The 19,949-nt window shown below is 43.8% G+C and overlaps 1 protein-coding gene across 14 annotated transcripts in view; it reads right to left on the bottom strand.

Moving 5' to 3' along the window:
• Positions 1–586: 586 nt before the first annotated feature.
• The window catches only part of LOC148108137 (ral guanine nucleotide dissociation stimulator-like), a 56,832-nt gene continuing 37,469 nt past the window's right edge, over positions 587–19,949 (bottom strand). For 10 of the 14 annotated variants that reach the window (XM_087853843.1, XM_087853846.1, XM_087853839.1 and 7 more), the window contains 8 exons: positions 13,174–13,341; positions 8,707–13,058; positions 6,612–6,849; positions 4,037–4,199; positions 3,183–3,398; positions 2,711–2,815; positions 2,134–2,203; positions 1,374–1,805 (listed from right to left, as the gene is read on the bottom strand). In XM_087853843.1, coding sequence (XP_087709969.1) covers positions 1,756–1,805; positions 2,134–2,203; positions 2,711–2,815; positions 3,183–3,398; positions 4,037–4,129 — 534 coding nt within the window. In that variant the 5' untranslated portion in view covers positions 4,130–4,199; positions 6,612–6,849; positions 8,707–13,058; positions 13,174–13,341 and the 3' untranslated portion in view covers positions 1,374–1,755. Of the gene's footprint in view, positions 702–793; positions 1,112–1,373; positions 1,806–2,133; positions 2,204–2,710; positions 2,816–3,182; positions 3,399–4,036; positions 4,200–6,611; positions 6,850–8,706; positions 13,059–13,173; positions 13,342–19,949 lie in introns of those variants that run through there. The other 4 variants (XR_015721080.1, XM_087853841.1, XM_087853840.1 and 1 more) reach the window with 4 other exon arrangements.

The following is a 19,949-nucleotide window of genomic DNA, read 5'->3' as shown; positions in this document are numbered from 1 at the left end:
CATACAGTAGCTGATGACTGGGAGATTTCCTAGGTCAGGAACGAATACGAGAGTCTGTGCAAGTTTTCCATTACTGCAGGAAGTAAAAGACCCAAACCACACACCTGGGCTCTAAAACAAAACAAGGGCTTTACTCTCCTAACATGCAAATCTATCAGGGTACTATTTAAAACAAATAAATGGTGCCCCCTACATAAGGAAATAGATGGGCGGAAGGGGTGTGGAGAAAATAGGGTGCAAGGACCGCCCATAGGCAGCTGCTGAGGAATCCCTGCAGGGCCACTGGACACTTGCTCAGCCCTGAGGTTGACTGCGGCCAGTTCTTCTCCTTCTTGAGTGCTGCTGACCAGCTAGGACCGGGGCTCCAGCTGGCAGGACAGGGTGTAGCTAAGGACAGAGGGACACCTGTGAGTTGCCCAGGAGCTTCCATTCAAGAGTCCCTGCCAGTGTTTGCCCACAGCTGGAGTCTGGCGCCCCGGCAACAAGGCCTGAGGCTGCCCAGGGAAGGAGGATCCCAGGAGTGGCCAGCAGAAAGAGTCCACCCCGAACCTCACCGACCCAGCTCCTGATGGGCCTCACCTCTCAGCCTCGCTGAGCGGCTCCATAGCCTGGAACCAGGCCCAAAAAGGATCCTCGGGCTCTAGGGTGTAATTCTCGGCAGCCACCTGGAGCAGCATGATGTCCGTAATGACTTGGTATTCCTGAGCAGACAGAGAAGCACAGGATGCATAGGGAGCCTGGGGGGGGTGCGGGGAGCTGCAGGGTCTGGTGAGGGTTGAGCAGCGGGACCAGGCACCCATCCCAGGTCCTGGCACACATGGCCATCCTCCTCCCTGCAGATTCATCCGGTCTCCACCTGTTCTCAGAGATGAGTATCAGTAGCCCCTCCTCCGGGAAGTCCTCCTGGATGCCATGCTCTGTCCCCATCTCCTAACGGGATGGGACTTGCACTGCTTTCTTCTCAAGGGATCCCAGGAAATGTGAGGTGGAGGGGATGGAGCCAAGCAATGTTCTTCCCAGGGACATCTCTGAAGCCCACTCCCTACCCTTCCCTGCGGGAAGCGCCACATATGCTCACCTTATTTCTTTTGTGGTGGTTGATCTCATTCCCCTGGAATGCAGACAAAGTCCATCAGAATGCAGCCCCTGGTTCTTAGGAGCACTTGATTCCCATCCCTTCTCATGCTGCACCATGGCCAGGACCCGTGAGGGGCCGTGCATACACAGATAGTGGGACTGGGATCTAGGCCAGGCTCTGGGGTCCAGAGAAAGGAGGACATGGGGCAGATGGACTGGCTACAGGTCGGGACCCTGCAGCACCACCCTCTTGGAAGACAGTAGGGGAGGCCGAAGCCTCAGGCAGGAAGGGGCTGCTGCGGCTACTGAGGTGCTTGCTGATGTGAAGGGTCCTGACTTCATTCTCTCCCCACGAGCAAACTCACCGGGGGAGGCTGAGGTCCACTCAGACAGACCTCATGCAGCTTTGCCTTCAGGAAGCTCTGCTGCTTCACCAGTCTTGGGCACCGGGAGCCATGTCCTAACTGCAGTCTCGCCTCACTCATCGCTGAGATGGGCAAGAGACCCCGGCCTCACAGACGCAGCTCTGAGGCTGTCATGAGGGTAGTTTAGCCGAGTCCTGAGAGCTCAGGGCTCATTACAGGGGTGCTCTATTCCCAAAGGTCCAGATTCTGGTCCATCCCCCACAATCTTCAGGCTCACCCACCTCCAGATAGACCTCCAGTGCGGTTTCCAACATCAGCAACTTGGTGAGGAAAGTGCCAAGGAAGGGCACGACACCCTGTGTCCTAAGGGGGAGAGTGGGATGAGTCACTGTTCTCTGTTGCCCACAAGGACCCTCCCCTGAAAAAGCTCCAGCCTCCTGGCCCACCCCAGGTGACCACGTGGAGCAGCTGTCGACACTAAGAGAGAGGGTGTCAAGGCTAGGGAGTCTGCTTGGACACCACCTGCTTGCCCCCTCACCGCCAAAGGCATCCTCACCTAGGCTGTCGCCACATTCATGACAAAGGCTTCCCCTCCCCAAGGAATGCTTCAGACCATTCCCGACTTCATCCTCGCAGGACCCTGTTCCCTCCCACCCCTCCTCTCTTTCCAGACCTGCACCTTCCAGGCTACCTTGATGAGCAGGTTCCTGCCCTGTGCGGTGTCCTTGCTGCACAGCTTTTGAAAGATCCTCAATGGCTTCCTGAAGAGAGGCAAGGGAGGCAGGATCAATGGACGAATAATGTGGCAGGGTTGAGTGCGAGTGCCTTTTCTTTGAGAACCCCAAAGTGTCAACCTGCCTGGTTGAGGGTTTCTTCTGGGATCCTCTGAGCACTAAGGTCTTTGTAGGACATGGGAGGGAGCTCTCATGTGGCTCGTCCTGGGCCTCCCTTCCCATATTCATTGAGAAACGCTGTTTGGGTCAATTTGGGGTTCAAATGGGCAGAGAGCTTAGTGGCTGTCAAGGAAACACGTGAAGAGATTTAATGCAGCTCAGCCCCGTGTGGGACATTTGGCAAAACTGATTTCTAAAGTGGGAGGCATGGTGGCCTCTTCACCAGGAAGGCTGAGAGACGCACCCACCAGCCCAGGTCTTGTGGTCGGGGTTTGCCGCCTCCCAGAAGGTCCAAGCTGCCTGAGGGGGAAGAGGACAAGCCTCTGGGAGCTCCCTCCTCCATCCTGGTCCCTCCATGGAGAGAGGCCTACTCACCTGGAAACCTTCCCCCCACGTGTTCTCGAGGCGGTGAATGGAGACACTCTGCAGAGCCGAGAGGATGGCACGTAAGGACGAGTAGTTCCTCAGGGTTTGACAGGCCTGGGGAGGGAAGAGAATGGGCTGTCATGTGGGGAGCCGGCACCTGGTTGGCTCTCAAGCTTCAGTCCCCCTCAGGGGAAAGCGCTCCTGCTGGAGGAAGCCGCTGTCCAGGGACCTGCCGAAGGGCACACGTGAGGCCAAGAGGAGGAGGAGGATTTTACCTCACTCCAAGGAAGGAGCCAGGCAGAAACGGAGCATCCCAGCATAGGGCCACGCAAGGCGAGGTCAGCATATCCCTGGACGGAAGAGCCTAGGGACTGCACAGTCCTAGGGCAAAGACCAGGGCCTTCCTCCCTGAGACCTGATCAAGGGAAGAGCAGTGCCCGAGACTCAGGAGAGCACCTCGGCTGGGCTTCCCGTTGCATACCTTGGCCACCTTGATCCAGTGCTCCACCACTATGGCCCTGTCCCGGGCTGTCATGCTTGGGTTGCCAAGGCAGGTGGTGATGACACACTTGGCCACACAGTTGAACTGGGTGACAGTGGCCCGGACCGTGGGTGCCAGGTGCTCACTGCCAGGCTTGTTGCGCTTGGACCAGACGGAGCCCAGGCACTGATGGGGCAGCAGCTTCTTGAACAGCTCCTAGAGAACAGGGTGACCTTGGTTCACCCAGCCATTTCCCATGCAAGACGCATGTCCTACGTAGGGGTCACAAGTCAGAGCTGGACCTCAGGGAGCTGAGAATCTGGCCTGAGCCTGGGTGGAGACCGTGGATTTCATTCCATTGTTTTTCACTGAGGGAACAGGGTAGAAGGACAACAGCTCCAGGCATGTAAAGCTCCACTTCCCAACAGAAGCAAGGCACTTCAATATCCCCCTCCAGTCCTGCAAACTATGTGCATTATTCTCTTTTTCTGTGTTGGAACAGCGCCACACTAAGATTCACGCTGCTCAACAACATGATGCAGCTGTGCGATTACTGAGAATCTATTTGTTTTAGGCTTCTAACAAAATATCTATTTTCTCTGTTTTGCACATATATCTCACTCAGTAGTGACAGCTCAAGTTCTTTTTCACAATGAATGATTCAGAAATAAGTATCAAAAACAGATTTGAAGAGAACAGAAGAGACAATTAAAAGATACGGAAACATCCTACTTAATAAAAGGCCATGTATTTATGTTCTGAGTCGAATTTTAAAGCTTTTAAAACATTTTATTCCTATAAATCCATCTTAGATAGCAACTGGACCTCACAGAAGCACTTAAATAAACGTTTACCAGTTGTATCCTGGCGAACAATATTTCTTGCTTTCTCAGCTCCTGGTGCCCCAGATGTGGTGGCGCTCCTCGATCGCACTGGCTCGGCCACATCCGGGTGGCTCCGCCAGCTGAGAGAACAGGATCTCCCCACGGTGGCTCCTTTCGGAGAATAGAACACAGCCTGATAAAGGATAAGACAAGAAAAATAATCTAAAGGCTGACTTCCTTATCATTCATTGCACAGCCTGTGTTACTCAGCAGATTTCATAAATCCAACTGTATATAATCAGCAGCTTCTCTTGTTGCAAAATTAGGTATCACTTCTCTACTTTCCTCTCCTAGAGCTCTGGTCAAGTATTTCAAATGAGTGGTCAAGGATCCAAGAGAAATACAGGAGATAAGAGACCGAGACAGAGATTTCTGCACAGGTAATGTGCTGGTGGCTGCCACCTAAGGGTCGTTTTCACACCCAGGTTCCTGAGAGTATATTTTGTTTCCACAAATCCAGTGCTTAGAAGGCAAGTATTTTTATAATGAACATTTGAATTCATTTTTATTTTTAATTAAAAAAAATTTTTTTAAAAATATATTATGTTAGTCACCATACAGCACATCCCTGGTTTTTGATGCAAAGTTCGATGATTCATTAGTTGCGCATAACACCCAGTGCACCATGCAATACGTGCCCTCCTTACTACCCATCACCAGCCCATCCCATTCCCCCACCCCCCTCCCCTCTGTAGCCCTCAGTTTGTTTCTCAGAGTTCATACTCTCTCATGCTTCATTCCCCCTTCTGATCACCCCCCTTTCTTTATCCCTTTCTTCCCCTACCGATTTTCCTAGTTCTTATGTTCCATAGATGAGAGAAACCATATGACAATTGTCTTTCTCTGCTTGACTTATTTCACTTAGCATTATCTCCTCATAAGCAAGATGATAGATCAATCGGAAATATTTGCCAAAGGCATTAATTACATAATTGAATTCATTCTGTATCATTCCATAAACAGTGTTTTTCAGATTGTTTACCTTCCTATAAATAAATACAGCCACTCACAGACTGCAGCGAAGATATTATAAGAATCAGTCCCATTAATGACATGTTTATATGGTTAAGTAATCACCATAATTGGTTCACACCTCCCCACATCCACATCCTCTGTGGGCCTCTCCCACAATGACCCTGGGCTTCATCACATGACTTGCTTTGCTAGCAAAATGAGCAAGCAGAGATTTGAAATGCGTTGGAAAATCTGGGCTTGCCCTGTTGCTGCTCCTGGAAACCTAAAACCTCACCAAAAAAGCCTGAGCTGGCCTGCTGGGCAATAAAAGGTATGTGGCCAAGTCCCCCCATCACTGCCCCAGCTGACAGCTGGCCAACCCTAGAGCTGCCTGGCTGATTATTTGACAGCCTAGCTGACTACAAACACAGGAGGAAATCCAGCAGAACTGCCCAACTGTGTCCAACCCAAACTGCCAACTCATAAAATCATGATTTAAACAACTGGCTGTTCCTTTAAGTCACTATGTTTTGGGGTGATCTGTCACACAGGAAAAGCTGATACAGTCTATAATAAGGCTATTGTTGAGGCTATAGTCTACCCAAAGCAAGCAATGTATACTTTATGCATCTTGGGAGAAGAAACTCCTCCCAAGTTTTAGGACCAAGAAAAGCTATGTATCACCTAAGCTGTCGATGTTCCCCATTTGTAATCTGTGATCCTCTGCTGTAACCCTGTGAAGATCAGAGTCACATCTAAGCTTGCTCCCCTTCTCCCTCCCTAGCAAGTATACAGGGCTCTCTGGCATGCATTCTGGCATCTTAACCACTCCGGCAACTCCGCTCCCTTTAAATTTGCCCCAGTGTCCTTACCCATTTTATCTATTGTATTATAGGTACTTCTATGAACTGCCTCAAAATCTTTACACAATAAATTGGAGTACAAGGGAATTAATCCCAAGACTGTGTCACAGCCTTCAAACAGTAATGAAGACAAATTGTTGTCCCCAGTAGAAACCACCACTGATGTTTTCCACCTTGATCTGACTCGAGGTCTCAAAACAACTTTTACCCAGAAACAAAAAAAGCCAAAATGACTCCCATCTGAAACACTCAGAATTTTTCTACCTTGCCTAAGCAGGCACTGGAATATGTCTTTCTAGTGTGGTGCCTGGAGCTGGACTTGCCCAGCTTCGATTTCTGGCTTTCCCACTTCTCAGCTAGGTACCTTGAGTGAGCCCATCACCATGGACTCTCTGTACTTCAGTTTCTGTCTGTGATACCTGGATAGTAACTCAGAAGTTACCAAGAGGGTGAAGAGAGAGAATACATACAAGCACGAGCCATTATTATTATTCCTGTTGCTACTACTGCTATTCCCCTTCATCTTCTTTCTTCCTCCACAGCCCCTTCATAAATTCATCATCCTTACTACGAGGACAGAGTGCTATGAAACACCATCCGACACCACCATTAAAAAGACACGGCCTGTATGATTTATTCCAAAATTCCATGCATTAATTGCCTATATGTATAGACACACTCCGCCTCCATCTCAGACATCTGGTATTCCTCTGTAAGAGTAGAAGTACCTTTGTCTCGCTGCTTCTTTTCCTTTTGTTCACTTAGTTTGTCTAGAGGTAGGTTTGTCATCTCAACTCCGTAAGCAGTTCTCGCCAGCACTGCTGTCTAGGAGTCCATGACGTTGGCCCACTCGTTTATGAGTTCTTCCCATTCCGTGAGGGAGGACAGCACACCAAGGAAGTCATCCCAGAGCTCTTGAGAAATGTACACACACAGGTTTGCTCGGATCCACGCCACCATGAGCGTCTAAAACCAACAAGCCAACAAGAGAACTGAATCACCCTCATTTGGAAGAAGAATGAGTTTTAACAAAATATTTTAAATTACTAGGAATAAAATGAACTTTAAAATAAAAAGCACTTGATCTTGATTTTCTTTTAGCATCTCAAAATTTATTTGATCAACTGTAATCAGGATCTGAGCTACGGAGAAATCAGCTATTATCATGAACAAAACTACTGGTTCAAAATCCCCTGGTGTCTGCAGCTGGTCCTGGCTGTAACTTGGGAGAAGACAAAACTCTCGGTACAACAACTATTCTACTTCTTTTTTTTTTTTTTTTAAGATTTTATTTATTTATTTGACAGAGAGAGAGACAGCCAGCGAGAGAGGGAACACAAGCAGGGGGAGTGGAAGAGGAAGAAGCAGGCTCCCATCAGAGATGCCTGATGCGGGGCTTGATCCCTAAACACCGGGATCACGCCCTGAGCTGAAGGCAGATGCCCAACGACTGATCCGCCCAGGCGCCCCTGGAATTTACATCCTAAAATAATCATTTTGATTCCTGTGGTTTCTGTACCAGTGAACTTGCTACCTGATGGGATTCCTTTGGGCCCACCCTCCCTTCATGGGAGAAAGGAAAAGGCTGGACTCCACAGCCCTAGGGGCCCCTGCCAGGTCAGTCCTGCCTCATTTCTGTGCTTTCCACCAGGTGCACACAGAGCTTTCCCTTTAGTGCTGACTCAAGGACATCCAGAAAAAGCATCCAGGGGACGCCTGGGTGGCACAGCGGTTAGGCGTCTGCCTTCGGCTCAGGGCATGATCCCAGCATTATGGGATCGAGCCCCGCATCGGGCTCCTCCACTGTGAGCCTGCTTCTTCCTCTCCCACTCCCCCTGCTTGTGTTCCCTCTCTCGCTGGCTGTCTCTATCTGTGTTAAATAAATAAATAAAACTTAAAAAAAAAAGAAAAGAAAAAGCATTCAGAACACAGGTGTGGTAACGGGGCCCCACTGAGGACTTCCAGGAGGGAAGTGGCCACCAGAGCTGGTTTGCAGCAGCCCTGAGCACTGAGCACAGAGGCCAAAGCCCACTGACAGCAGGGCTGACCCAGCCAGGCCGCCCCAGGGCAGCGATGGGTGGGAGGAACACGTAAAGGACAGGCTGGAGAGGCATTTTACAACTAGAACTGAGGGGCATGAAGAAAGAGGGTTACAGAGTGGCTCTGAGGTCTCTGTTGCTGACAACATCTGAAAGCACCTCCTAAGCTGGAGTGATGTGCTCATCATGGGACGGGGGCATGGGAAAAACCCACAGCACTGTGTACTTTCGGGGTATTATAAACACAGAGACACCAAACAAAAACAAAGGAGAAAAAAGAAAACATTTCGCATAAGCACATTTTCATGATGCCACTATATGTTTGACGGTACTATTATTCGGTCATTCTGACAGTCTGTCATTTCAGATAATTGGTTTTCCAAAGTGAATTCAAAGCTTCAAATTGGAAGCAATAAAAATCAGTTAACAGCATTTCAGAGCAATTAACAACCGCTCCTGGGCTTATGAAGAATGATAGAAAACACCAGTTGCATTGCTTTTCCACAAAGCAGTCTGATGACAATTTAAAATGGAAAAATCTACTATTAAGTAATATGACTACTTTTCATTCAGTAACATTTTTAAAGCCAATAATAAAAATAAACTATCAAAGTGCTGGATACTTACCTTCTTCATAATTCACAGAAACTGTTACAGAAGATTGATTATCATCTTACTGTTCACTTTGTAAAGCCATCAGTAAGTGGAGGCTTTCACGTTCTAATTATTATGTTGAAAAACAGAAACATGTTTTACAGAATTAATGAATTTGAAATAAACTTACCATGTCTTTTTATTCATTGTAAGCTCCATTATCATGCACCTACAAATAATCAAAACAGCTTTACAGGCATCAGCTTGTTCTCTTAAGAGCATGGGAACTTCAGGACATGGTTCCAACAAAAAGACGTTTGCTGCATTTGTCAAAAATACCTTGAAATCAACAAATTTTACAGTAAACATATAAATGGAACTAAACACATAAATCTGAACAAATTTTTCTTAAAGATAATGATATTAATTTCCCTCTACTAAACAATCACCTTGGAGTCATTTCAACTAAGGCAAGTGGCACCAACACATACTCAAGATTTTTTAAAATGCTTCTCTTAGAATCACCTGACACACTTGAAAGACCTTTCCTAGAAAAAAATTATTAATACAAATTAATAGTGCAACTTTAGAAAATTTATGAATCAGAAAAGTTTCTGAAGACTTCTTTTTACATTACCTCAAAAGAAAAGGGGAAAACAGTAAGATAGGATCACTGCTTCTGGGTGAGAAATTTTGGGGTCGGGGACGGGGAGAGGAAGAGGAGCAGTGGTCAGACAGTGGCTGGGAAAAACCATCTGATTGCTGTGAAATCTCCCAGCACATGAACTTTGCAGGTAGGAAGCACGGCCAGCACCACCCAACACGGGCGCAGATCTCTAGTAGCTGTAGGGAGGCAGGAAACCGGCAAGGCCACATGGTCAACAGTACATAGCTTCCAGGTGCATATACCTTGACTAGGAGAACGATATTAGGCAGTAGGATATAAAACCTATGTGAATTCTTGAGATAAAAACAGATTTAAAAAAACTTAGATGACCAGCCAACAGCTCTACACTCTACCTCAGACCTTTGGGGTACAAGTTCCTGTCAGGGGTGTTTCAGTAGAAAATTGTGAGACGCACAGATGTGGCCTGTTACGTAGTCGTAAGTGACTGCTTAGGGGCACTACAGTAAAGTTACCACTGTGTTACTACTGACACAGACGACTCCAGTGACCCTTCAGTTTAGGAGACTGAGTTGTCAGTCTGGTGATGAAGGTGGATGGGTACCATCTACCTAGATCCTATGCCTTCTTAAGTCTCCCTTGTGTTCAGCAGTACAAATTCAAAGGATCTGGGAACAAACAGAATTCTCTGGCTCACCTGGGAATGAAATCTATCAACACAACATCTTAAAATAGATGCACAAACGGACTGAAGAAATTAAAATAAACATGCTCAAAAGTCAAGTGGGTGAATTTAGATATTGACAGCCTCTAAGATTATCTTGTGCAAGATTAAAAAGGTGTCAGGGCCTACTTTTCTAGAAAGAATTACTAAATAAGCACTGTAATAATTGGTAACAGATGATAACAGCAATTGTGAAGACTTTCCTAGCTTTCAAGTGGGAAAAAGGAAAACAAAGAACTTTTTGACTAACCAACTATAGCAGTGGTAGTATAATTTTAGTGGCCACTTTATTTTTTTACTACCCTGACTGAGATCAAGACCTGAGCTGAGAGATCAAGAGTCGGAGGCTTAACCAACTGAGCCACCCAGCTGCCCCTCGCGGCCATGTGTTTGGAAGACGTAGGGCATAGACGATCTGCTGCAAGACAGATCTTTCCCTCAAGGTATTTGGTTTCTTGATGTGAATTGGAAACTTTGCATACTCCCAAGTAAAAGTGAGGAGTCTTCATATATTATATTCTCCGCTCATTTTCTTTTTTAAAAAAGATCAAAACGCCAACTCCATGAATCTTTCTCACTACCATGTCAGTACTGGTTAAGGTAAAAATTAAAAAGAAATTAATACGTCCAAATTGTACCTCTCAACAGCAACTGGAGAAGAGTACTAGCTTATTCAACCTGTACTTGGCCACTTTTTCCTAATGAACCAAGGAAAGGACCAAAGATACTGGATACAAAGAGAACAAACACAGCTATTAGAATCCAAACTAAACATTTTTGAACACTGTTGTGCTACAATCAAGTGGAAAGTATTTTTTCTTGGTCTGGCCAAGTCGATGTAACTGATCCTTTCAGAAAACAAATTAACACTCTCCTGAACCTAGGGAGATACTGGCAGTGGGATGGCTGAGGATGGCATATGGCAATCCACTTGGAGGACAAGGAATACCAAGGGACCCAGGCTAGGGACTCCAGCATGCACTTCTCTGGTGAGGGCACAGATTTTCCTAACAACTGGCACCGGAGTTCTTGGAAGCAACTCAAGTAAAATCATCTTCATTTTGTTTCAAGTTGATTTCCAATTATTTGCTGATTTTCACTGAAAAATGAGAAGATTCAATAGTTACAGAGTATTAAACTGCTAATGAACCTGAAAGCAAAAAGGATACCATGACAAGGAATCCTACTGAGAGATGGATGACAAAAGCATGTCATTGAAAATTGGGCAACAGGCAAGCTATGCCTATGCTAGCTCAGGTGGATATGGGGTAGAGGGTGGGCGCCAGGGAGCAGGGGAAAAAGAGGCATTCTGTGTTTTCACTTAGAGACCTAACAACCTTCCACCTAGATGGGAGCCAAGAGGTAATCAATCTCCCAATCCCCATTTTTGAGGTAAAATCCTGAGGTCTGGGAAGATTAAGTCATCAGCCAAAGCTGTTCTTTCCAATGTTCCCAAATGGCACTGGTTCTATTTTATATATTCATATAGATAAAGATTTAAAAAGTACAGCATTTATCATCAAACAGGCAATTTTTAAGAAGAATATTCTTTATGGGATTATAGAATCACCATGCTTGTCTTGCAAATTAGAGTCCAGATGACGGACTAACTCCCCATATGTGTTCAGGACTTGCTTTTTAAGATTTGGATCTCGGTCATTTCACATTCACTGCGTAATAATCCCTCTCAAAAACCTGCAACCGGCTCATAGGTCTCCTTCGACTAGAAAAAAATCTTTACAAACTGAAGATGAGCGGTCAGGAAGAAAACTCAGAATGAGAACTTAAGAGCTGTTTACTGACAGGTAGATACAAATATCACTGTACTTTAATGATGCTATCACAATAAACAAAATGTTCAAATGGACTCCAACCGGAGGTCTTTATGTTTCCGGCCAGCCACGTACCTGCAGCATAGCCTGGGCCCCGGCTTTCCTGTTCTTATTTTCTTCTTGCGTCACACATCCTCTGCTCACTGCACCCGTGAAGGAGTATGTTCGTCCCCAACTGGAAGATCGCTTATGACGAGAACCGTCAGATGAGGTCTTTAGGAGATAAAAACCAGTTAACGGAGGGGGAAGAAGTACATGTTCACATATTTAATTCCTTACACTCACCAAAGTTCATGAGAATAGAGATTTTAGAAGGGCGAGTCTTTTTTCCATTTTGTTCACCACCTCCAGCATCTCAAACAGTGCCTAGTGTTTAGTATGTGCTGAAGAAATAAACACAGGTCCAGTGACTGAATGAGTCTCTAAAACAGACCTTTAAAATGTGTGATAAATTCCATTTGCTTATCTATTCGTTTTGACCTCATGACCAGTTATTAAAATGATTTCACCAATATTAAAAAATCAAAAATTATGGAATTAATATAGATATTTAAAAGCGATATGCCTTTGATTACAAATAGTCTTAAATGTTTGTTGTTAATTGCTGCAACACCCACTTTTAGAAATAATTTCTCAGGGGCGCCTGGGTAGCATAGTGCTTAAGTGTCTGCCTTAGGCTCAGGGCGTGATCCCGGTGTTCCGGGATCGAGTCCCACATTGGGCTCCTCCGCTGGGAGCCTGCTTCTTCCTCTCCCACTCCCCTGCTATGTTCCCTCTCTCGCTGGCTGTCTCTCTGTCGCATAAATAAATAAAAATCTTTAAAAAAAATAATTACTCAGACTAGTTTCAAAACAGCATGCCAGAAATAGAAACATGACAGATATTTTGTTTCAGGAAGAGATCCCACTGTGTCGTTTTAGGTTTTTCCAGCCTCTAGCTTTACCTAACCAGGACGAAAAGTTCCATTCCAGCAGCACTCACTCTGAGGACAGCACCCAGCCCTGAAGTGAGGCTTCTTAAGAGAGGAGATAGCACTCATTATTGGGTTAGTCCTTTCGGCTGCTCTGGGCAGGCCACTGCACAAGACAAGACTGCCAAAACATTCTAAATTTAGTTTCTCAAATGCTATTTGTTTAAACATGTCAATACCAATACGGCAGTGACATTTTTAGTCTCATACGCAGACGTGTGAACATACGATGGTTCATAAAACAACTCTGCCGCCACAGTGAATGACGAAGCTGCCATGCACAGCCGGACCTAGCCTGAGGGTAAGGAGGTGACCAATGATCCTGAAGACAGCCCAGAAGCAGCCTCACTGAAGCAGGTCCTCACGGAACTCAGCAACTGGAGAGCAGCAACTACGATAAAAGAGCCCCGCTTGGCCTGTGCCCCACTGACTGGCACCCTCGCCCGATCGGGTAGACTTTGCTAAAATACGTGTACTCCCAGCTGAAACAAGCGACAACGTATTACCTCTTTGCTGTCAGTCTCTGAAAATCCTAATTTTTCAGCATCTTCTAGGGCAGCTTCTTTTTTATCTGGTTCTTCCATGAACACAGGTTTGTCCTGGAGGATCCACTTTCTGTACACTGGAACTACCTTCCTTGTTACAGCGATGTCACAGGAAGGCAACAAAAACGCCTAAAATAAAAAGAGAAGACTCCCTTTAACTCCACACCTGCTCAGATCACTGTAACAGACGCATAACAGACATTTCTAATCACCACCACCAAGTTCAGACTTTCCTCTGAAACATACGGAGCCAGATATTTTTGTGCACACCAAACTTGCTGAAGAAAAAAGGCATTTTCAATTGGGCCAGAAAATGTCATGCAATTTACAAATAACTTCTGTATTCTGAATATTTTTTTCACAAAACTAGCCAACACGCACGCCTACACAGATACTTTAAGTGGCTACATAAACCATAACAGTTGTACAGCCCAATGAATTAGAAACTGAGTATAAGACAACAGACAGACTACTGCAGCCAGCTGCAGCCAACTGTCACTCCTCCGCTAACTCCATGTGCAGGGATGTCGTGCTGGTGACGGAAGGATTATTTACACCACAGAAGTTGGCAAATGCTAATAACTGGAGCCGTTCTTTTTTCTTCCCCTTTGTCTTTCTCTTCCTTCCTTCTTTTTCACCCCTCCCTTCCACCTTACCATCCCTTTCTGGGAGCCCACATTCACCAGCATACCAATGAGTCAAGACTGTACTCAGGTGTCTGTACTCACTGGTATGCTAGTGAATGCAGCTCGCAGAAAACACATGAGAGAGAGCCTCTGGCCAGCTGTAGCACTTTGCACATTGATGTGAACTTTCTTTTTTCCGATTTCTCACATTTATTTGAGAGAGAGAGAGAGAGAGAGAGAGCATGTGCCCAGCAGGGGAAGGGCAGGGGATGAGGGAGAGAGCAAGCAGACTCCAGCACTGAGCACAGAGCCTGACATGGGGCTCAATACCATGATGCTGAGATCACTGCCTGAGCCAAAACCAAGAGTCAGACTTTAGCTGACTGAGCCACAGAGCACCCCATGAACTTTTGAACATTACAGACTCTCTTTACACATATGCATGTAAGACTTCTGATTTAATGTAAGATTCCAAACATATAAACAAAACGGTAAAGGAGAAATGTATTTGCCTTTTGAGTATTAGCTCTAAGGAATATTTCTGACTGAGGGGTAAACACAAAGGAGAGGAACTCAATACTACAGAAGTGTTTTCATTCCATAGATGAAAAATTAAGCTGAGGCTCAGAACACATGAGATATTTTCCCAAGGTTACAAAGTAAGTTAGCGATGATTCTAGGTCTTGAAATCTCAAGATTCAGAGATTTCATACTGTCCTTAATGTTCACGCTACAGGATCCAATTACAGGCAGACTTTAGTGTAACAAGGATTCATGTAATATATATATTTCCATTGATGTCACATCAAATTCCAGAATAGAGGAGTCTGTGTTATAACAAGAAGGTAACATATCAATGTAACAAATATTCTGACTTGTATCTCAAGAACAATCAACAAAGACAAAGAAGAATATGACAAAGTACAATGTTGTCCCACTCTAATGTTGTTCCAAATTGTATTACAAATATTTTCACACATACAATAAAGTAGAAATACTTTAAAGTGAATACCATGTACTGCCGCCTAGATTCTACCATTAGCATTTGCTAGATTTTCTTACCACATACCTATCAACCCACCCCTATTTATCCTTCTTTCAACCCATTTTATTTTTGATGCATTGCAAAGAAATCTGCAAACATCAGTACATTTCACCCCTAAACATTTCAACATGCATATCACTTCCTTAGAGTTCAAAATTTCTTTATGGTACTTAACATAAAATTTATAAATCAGGAAATGCACAAATGTTAAGTGAACCATGTGATGAGTTTGGACAAATGTAGACAATGAGGTAATCCAAATCCAAAATCAAAGGTATATCATGTTATCCTCCTCGTAAGAAGCAAAGAGAAATGTTCTCTGTAGGAAAATAAGGTCACAGTAAAACCCAAATGATTTGTACAAACTGTCTGGTTAATATGATATGTAGCATATTCATTAAAAATCAGAAATATGAGAAAAGAAGTCAACATTAACAACACCACAATAAAAACCAGACAATACTTTAAAGACATAGGAGATCAGGATAAAGAAAGTTTCAAAAAGAAATGGAAATGGAATTGAAAAATAAAATAACCAAAATGACAAACTCAGTGGGTATGGATTGACAACAGAATGGACATGGCTGAAAACAGGATGAAAAAACCAAAGGAAACACCCAGAGTGAAGCATGGTGAGACGAAAGGACGGCCTACTCAGAAAGGAAGGCAAGAGAGAGAACACAATGAAAAGCTGCTCCTATACTTGGCTGCAGAGGCACAAGGAAAGAAGATTAGCAAAAGAGGGCAGAAATGATATTTGAGGAGAGAATACCCGAGAATTTTGCCAAAATTGGTAAAAGATGTCAATCCACAGACTCAAGAATCACAAACAAGCAGGGTAAATACAGGGTACCTTACAGTAAAAGTGCTGAAAACCAAGAACAATCAGAAAATCTTACAAGCTTCCAGAGGAAAAAAGAGACATTTCCTCCAAAGGAGCTACCACGTGACCTCACATGACTTCTCAAAGACAATGCAACAAATATTCAATGCGCAAAGAGAGAACAGCTGCCCGGGTAGAATTCAATATCCAGAAAAACTGCACTTCAAAACCAAAAGCAAAATAGAGAAATTTTCAGATACAGAAATGAGAAAAACTTTTACCGGGAGATCTGACCTAAGGGAAATACTAAAAGTTATTCTTTAGGCAGAAGGAAAATAATTCTGGATCAGAGATTTAGGAAGAGATGAAAGTGCAATAAACAGGTAATTATTTGGATAACTCTAATTGGATAAAATATATATATATGAATATATATATATATAAAAGAATAAAACTGGGTAAAATAATAAATATGAAAGAGATAATATATGTGTACACATATAAATAATATATTCATAATATGGAATTCAAATACAGATGGTCCTCAACTTAGGACAGTTCAACTCAGAAGTTTTCAATGTTATGACAGTGCGAAAGTCACGCATATTCAGTAGAAACTGTACTTTGAATTTTGATCTTTTCCTGGGCTAGGGATATGTAGTATGACACTCTCTTGTGGTGCTGGGCGGTGGCAGTGGCTACAGCTCTCAGTCAGCCCTGGGATCGCAAGGATAAACACCTGATACACTTACTACCATTTTGTACCCATATAACCATTCTCTTTTTCACTTCTAGTATGGTATCCAATAAATTCCATGAGATATTTAACACTTTATTATAAGCTAGGCTTTGTGTTAGATGAGATAGCCCAACTTGTAGGCTAAAGTAAATGTTCTGAGCATGCTCAGGGTCGGTGAGGCTTAGCTATGATGTTCGGTAGGGTAGGTGTATTAAATGCATTTCTGACTTACTCTATTTTCAACTTCTGATGGCTTTATCGGGACAGAACTGCATTGTGAGTTGAGGCAAATCTGTACATAGCAGGGGCATATGAACTGAGAAGGAATAAATGGAACTGGAGTGCATACTTACAGGGTAAAAGTTGAAATTAATGCTAGATTTTAAGTTAGGGATGCAAACAATAAAATACTACAAATGAGTGTAAAAACACTAAGCTTGAAGAGAAAAACGGGATGCTAAAAACAACCAGCCTGAGAGAATTCAATACAATCAGCAATACAATTAGAGAGCAGAAAGTAAGATAGTGAACTTATACACCATGACAGTAGTTGTTATGTCAACTGTAAAGGGAACAATGCTCCAATCAAAAGATAGAAATTATAAGGTTCGATTTTAATAACTGTTAAAAGACCATTTGCCATTTATAAGGGGACGCCAAAAACATCCGGATGTAGAGAGGTTGAAAGTAAAAAGAGAGAGATACACCATGCAAACACTAACCAAAAGAAAACTGGTAGAGCTATATTAAGAATAGGCAAGACTGACTTTGAGGCCAAAAAGGAAAAAAAGTATTAATAAAGAGAAAAAATTCTTCCTGATGAAAGAATCAGTTCAAAGGAACATATGACATTTGTGAGTCCATACTGAAACTAATAATTTTGCCTCAAATATATATATGTGTGTGTGTGTGTGTGTGTATAGCAAATACTGATAGACTTTGAAAAAAAATAGACCAATCCACAGTTATAGTAGGATATTCTCAGTAACTTGCAGAACAGCAGATCAAAAAAATAAGGATAGAGAAGAATGGAACACACGCTTCCTACCTTCTCACCGTATTCTCCATGTCTCGACCTCTCGTATTTTTCATCTTTGTCTCTCTGGGGGACAGTTGGGATAATTTCTTCAGGTCTGTCATTCTGTTTATTCAGTCCTCAGCTGTACCTAACCTGCTATTAAACTCACCCACTAAGGTTTTCCTTTACTATTTCAATTATTACTTTTTTTTTTCATCTCTAGGAGTTCTGTTTCCTTATTATTCAAATCTGCTTAGTCGTTTGTTATAATTTCTTGTTTCCTGGAAACATTTCCAAGTTGTCTTTTATTACTTTAAACATGTTGAAGGTATTCATACTGAAAATTCTAGAAAAGTTTTGACTTGAAAATTCCTAATTGGAAGAAAGGGTGATCTGAAATTATTATACCCAGTTAAACTGTTTTTCATGTGGAAAAGCAAAAGGTAAACATTCGTCATCACAAACGAACTCAGGGACTAGAGCCTCAAGACACCTTCTTGAAAACACCCACTCAATGACAAAAAAGGCCATCCAAGAAGTGCATCAAAGCAAGCATGTTAGGACTCAGGACACCAGGAGGAGAGTGTAGCTAAATTCAGAACCAAGACTGAACAACTCTGCACATCAGGATTCCAAAACTGACTGCAAATAATAGTAAATTCAGGCTCACAATTGATAATATAATGAAATAAGTGGATGGGAACAGGAGGCTGAAGAAAATACCAGGCTGATAATTTCTTCAGATTTCTTAAGAAATCAATAAGTGCTATCTAAAATTACACCACGGGGATAAAAACTGATGCCACCACCTTAATGTGATTTTAATCTTCTCATTATAGATAAATATTTTGGTAATTAATATTTCTTGTGTTAAAGGAAATGTTTATTTGAATTTCTACAATTCTGTTTCTCTTTATTTTTTCTGCTGTCAAATTCAAATAAAATAAAATTCAGAGCTCTTCATTAAAAACGCACAAAAGCATCATTAAGAATTAAGATTCCATTGTCATAAAGTTACCTGTCAATCCTTCACCCCCACCCCGGTGCCTCCACATACCCTCCCATTGTCTCTGCCTTTACCTCAGTCAACCTCTGTCTGGTTTTACCTTCACCCATCCATGGCTGGCTGCCTGCGTGTCCATCTTTTTTTTTTTTTTAAAGATTTTATTTATTTATTTGACAGAGAGAGACAGCCAGCGAGAGAGGGAACACAAGCAGGGGGAGTGGGAGAGGAAGAAGCAGGCTCATAGCAGAGGAGCCTGATGTGGGGCTCGATCCCATAACACCGGGATCACGCCCTGAGCCGAAGGCAGACGCTTAACCGCTGTGCCACCCAGGCGCCCCTGTCCATCTTTAACTGCCTGCCAAATTCTCTGTCTGCCTGTCTGTCTGCACCTACGCACCTGTCCATCTACACCTCCCTGCTCACTTCCACCTCTGCCAGCTGGCCTGTCTACACCTACCTGTCTCATCTTCTATGCCTGCCTGCCAGTTAGTTTATGTCCATCAGCTTCTCTGTAAGCCTTCCTGTATGTCTGCCAGGCTGCTCTCTGTTTATATCCTGCCTTACCCATCTCCGCTCTGCCAGGCTCTTATTTGCTTCTCTAGCTAGCCAGGCCAGCAGTCAAACAGACACACGTAGGAATACCTGGAATGATACTCTACAAACATCAACAGGGGTTGCTTAATGGCAGTATTTTGAGTGATTGGCTTGGGACTCTATTTGTCTAATGAATATTCACTTTTTTAAAAATAAAGTTATTTTTTAAAACAAAACCAACACCAACAAAACAACATAATCGACAAATAACCTTTAGAGCAGTGCTTTGAACTTTTCAGACCCATAACCTAAGTAAGACATTTTACAGAAGCATATATGCATTTGGATAATAAATGTTGTTTTAGAAGGTTTACAAAGAAATACTAATCCTTAGAATATGCAGGGTACTCTGAAATGTTTCAGTCCATCCTATTCTCTTCTATTCCATTATTTTAAAACAATACTGGCCTTTTTTTTAAAGATTGTATTTATTCATCTGGGAGAGAGAGACAGAGCACAAGCAGGGGGAGAGAGAGAGGGAGAAGCAGACTCCTCGCTGAGCTGGGAGCCCAGTGTGGGGCTTGATCCCAGGACCTGGAGATCATGACCTGAGCCAAAGGCAGACGCTTACCCATCTGAGCCACCCAAGCGCCCCAAAATACTGGCTTTTGATAAGTTGATTTCATGACCTACAAATGGTCACAACAGGTAAGAAAAACACTGGTAAGAAGACAAGTTTCCAGCGGAGTGACCCCGAGACCAGAACTGCCCCACCTGAAGCTTCTACCACTCACTGCTAGCCTGCCTGCTGGGGGCAGCAGTAAACTGAGGCTGCCCTGAGCACCACTGAACCTCATCTCCCCTCATTTACCATCTATTTCCACTGCCTGCAACCTACCGAACCATCCAGGCCAAGGACACTTGCACAGTTAGCCCCTGTCACGAG

Source organism: Ursus americanus, chromosome 22, assembly GCF_024610735.1.
Source record: "Ursus americanus isolate L20-20 chromosome 22, mUrsAme1.1.p, whole genome shotgun sequence".
NCBI lineage: Eukaryota > Metazoa > Chordata > Mammalia > Carnivora > Ursidae > Ursus > Ursus americanus.
The sequence above is the reverse complement of the archived record's forward strand: the minus strand, read 5'-3'. Positions and strand labels throughout refer to the sequence as shown.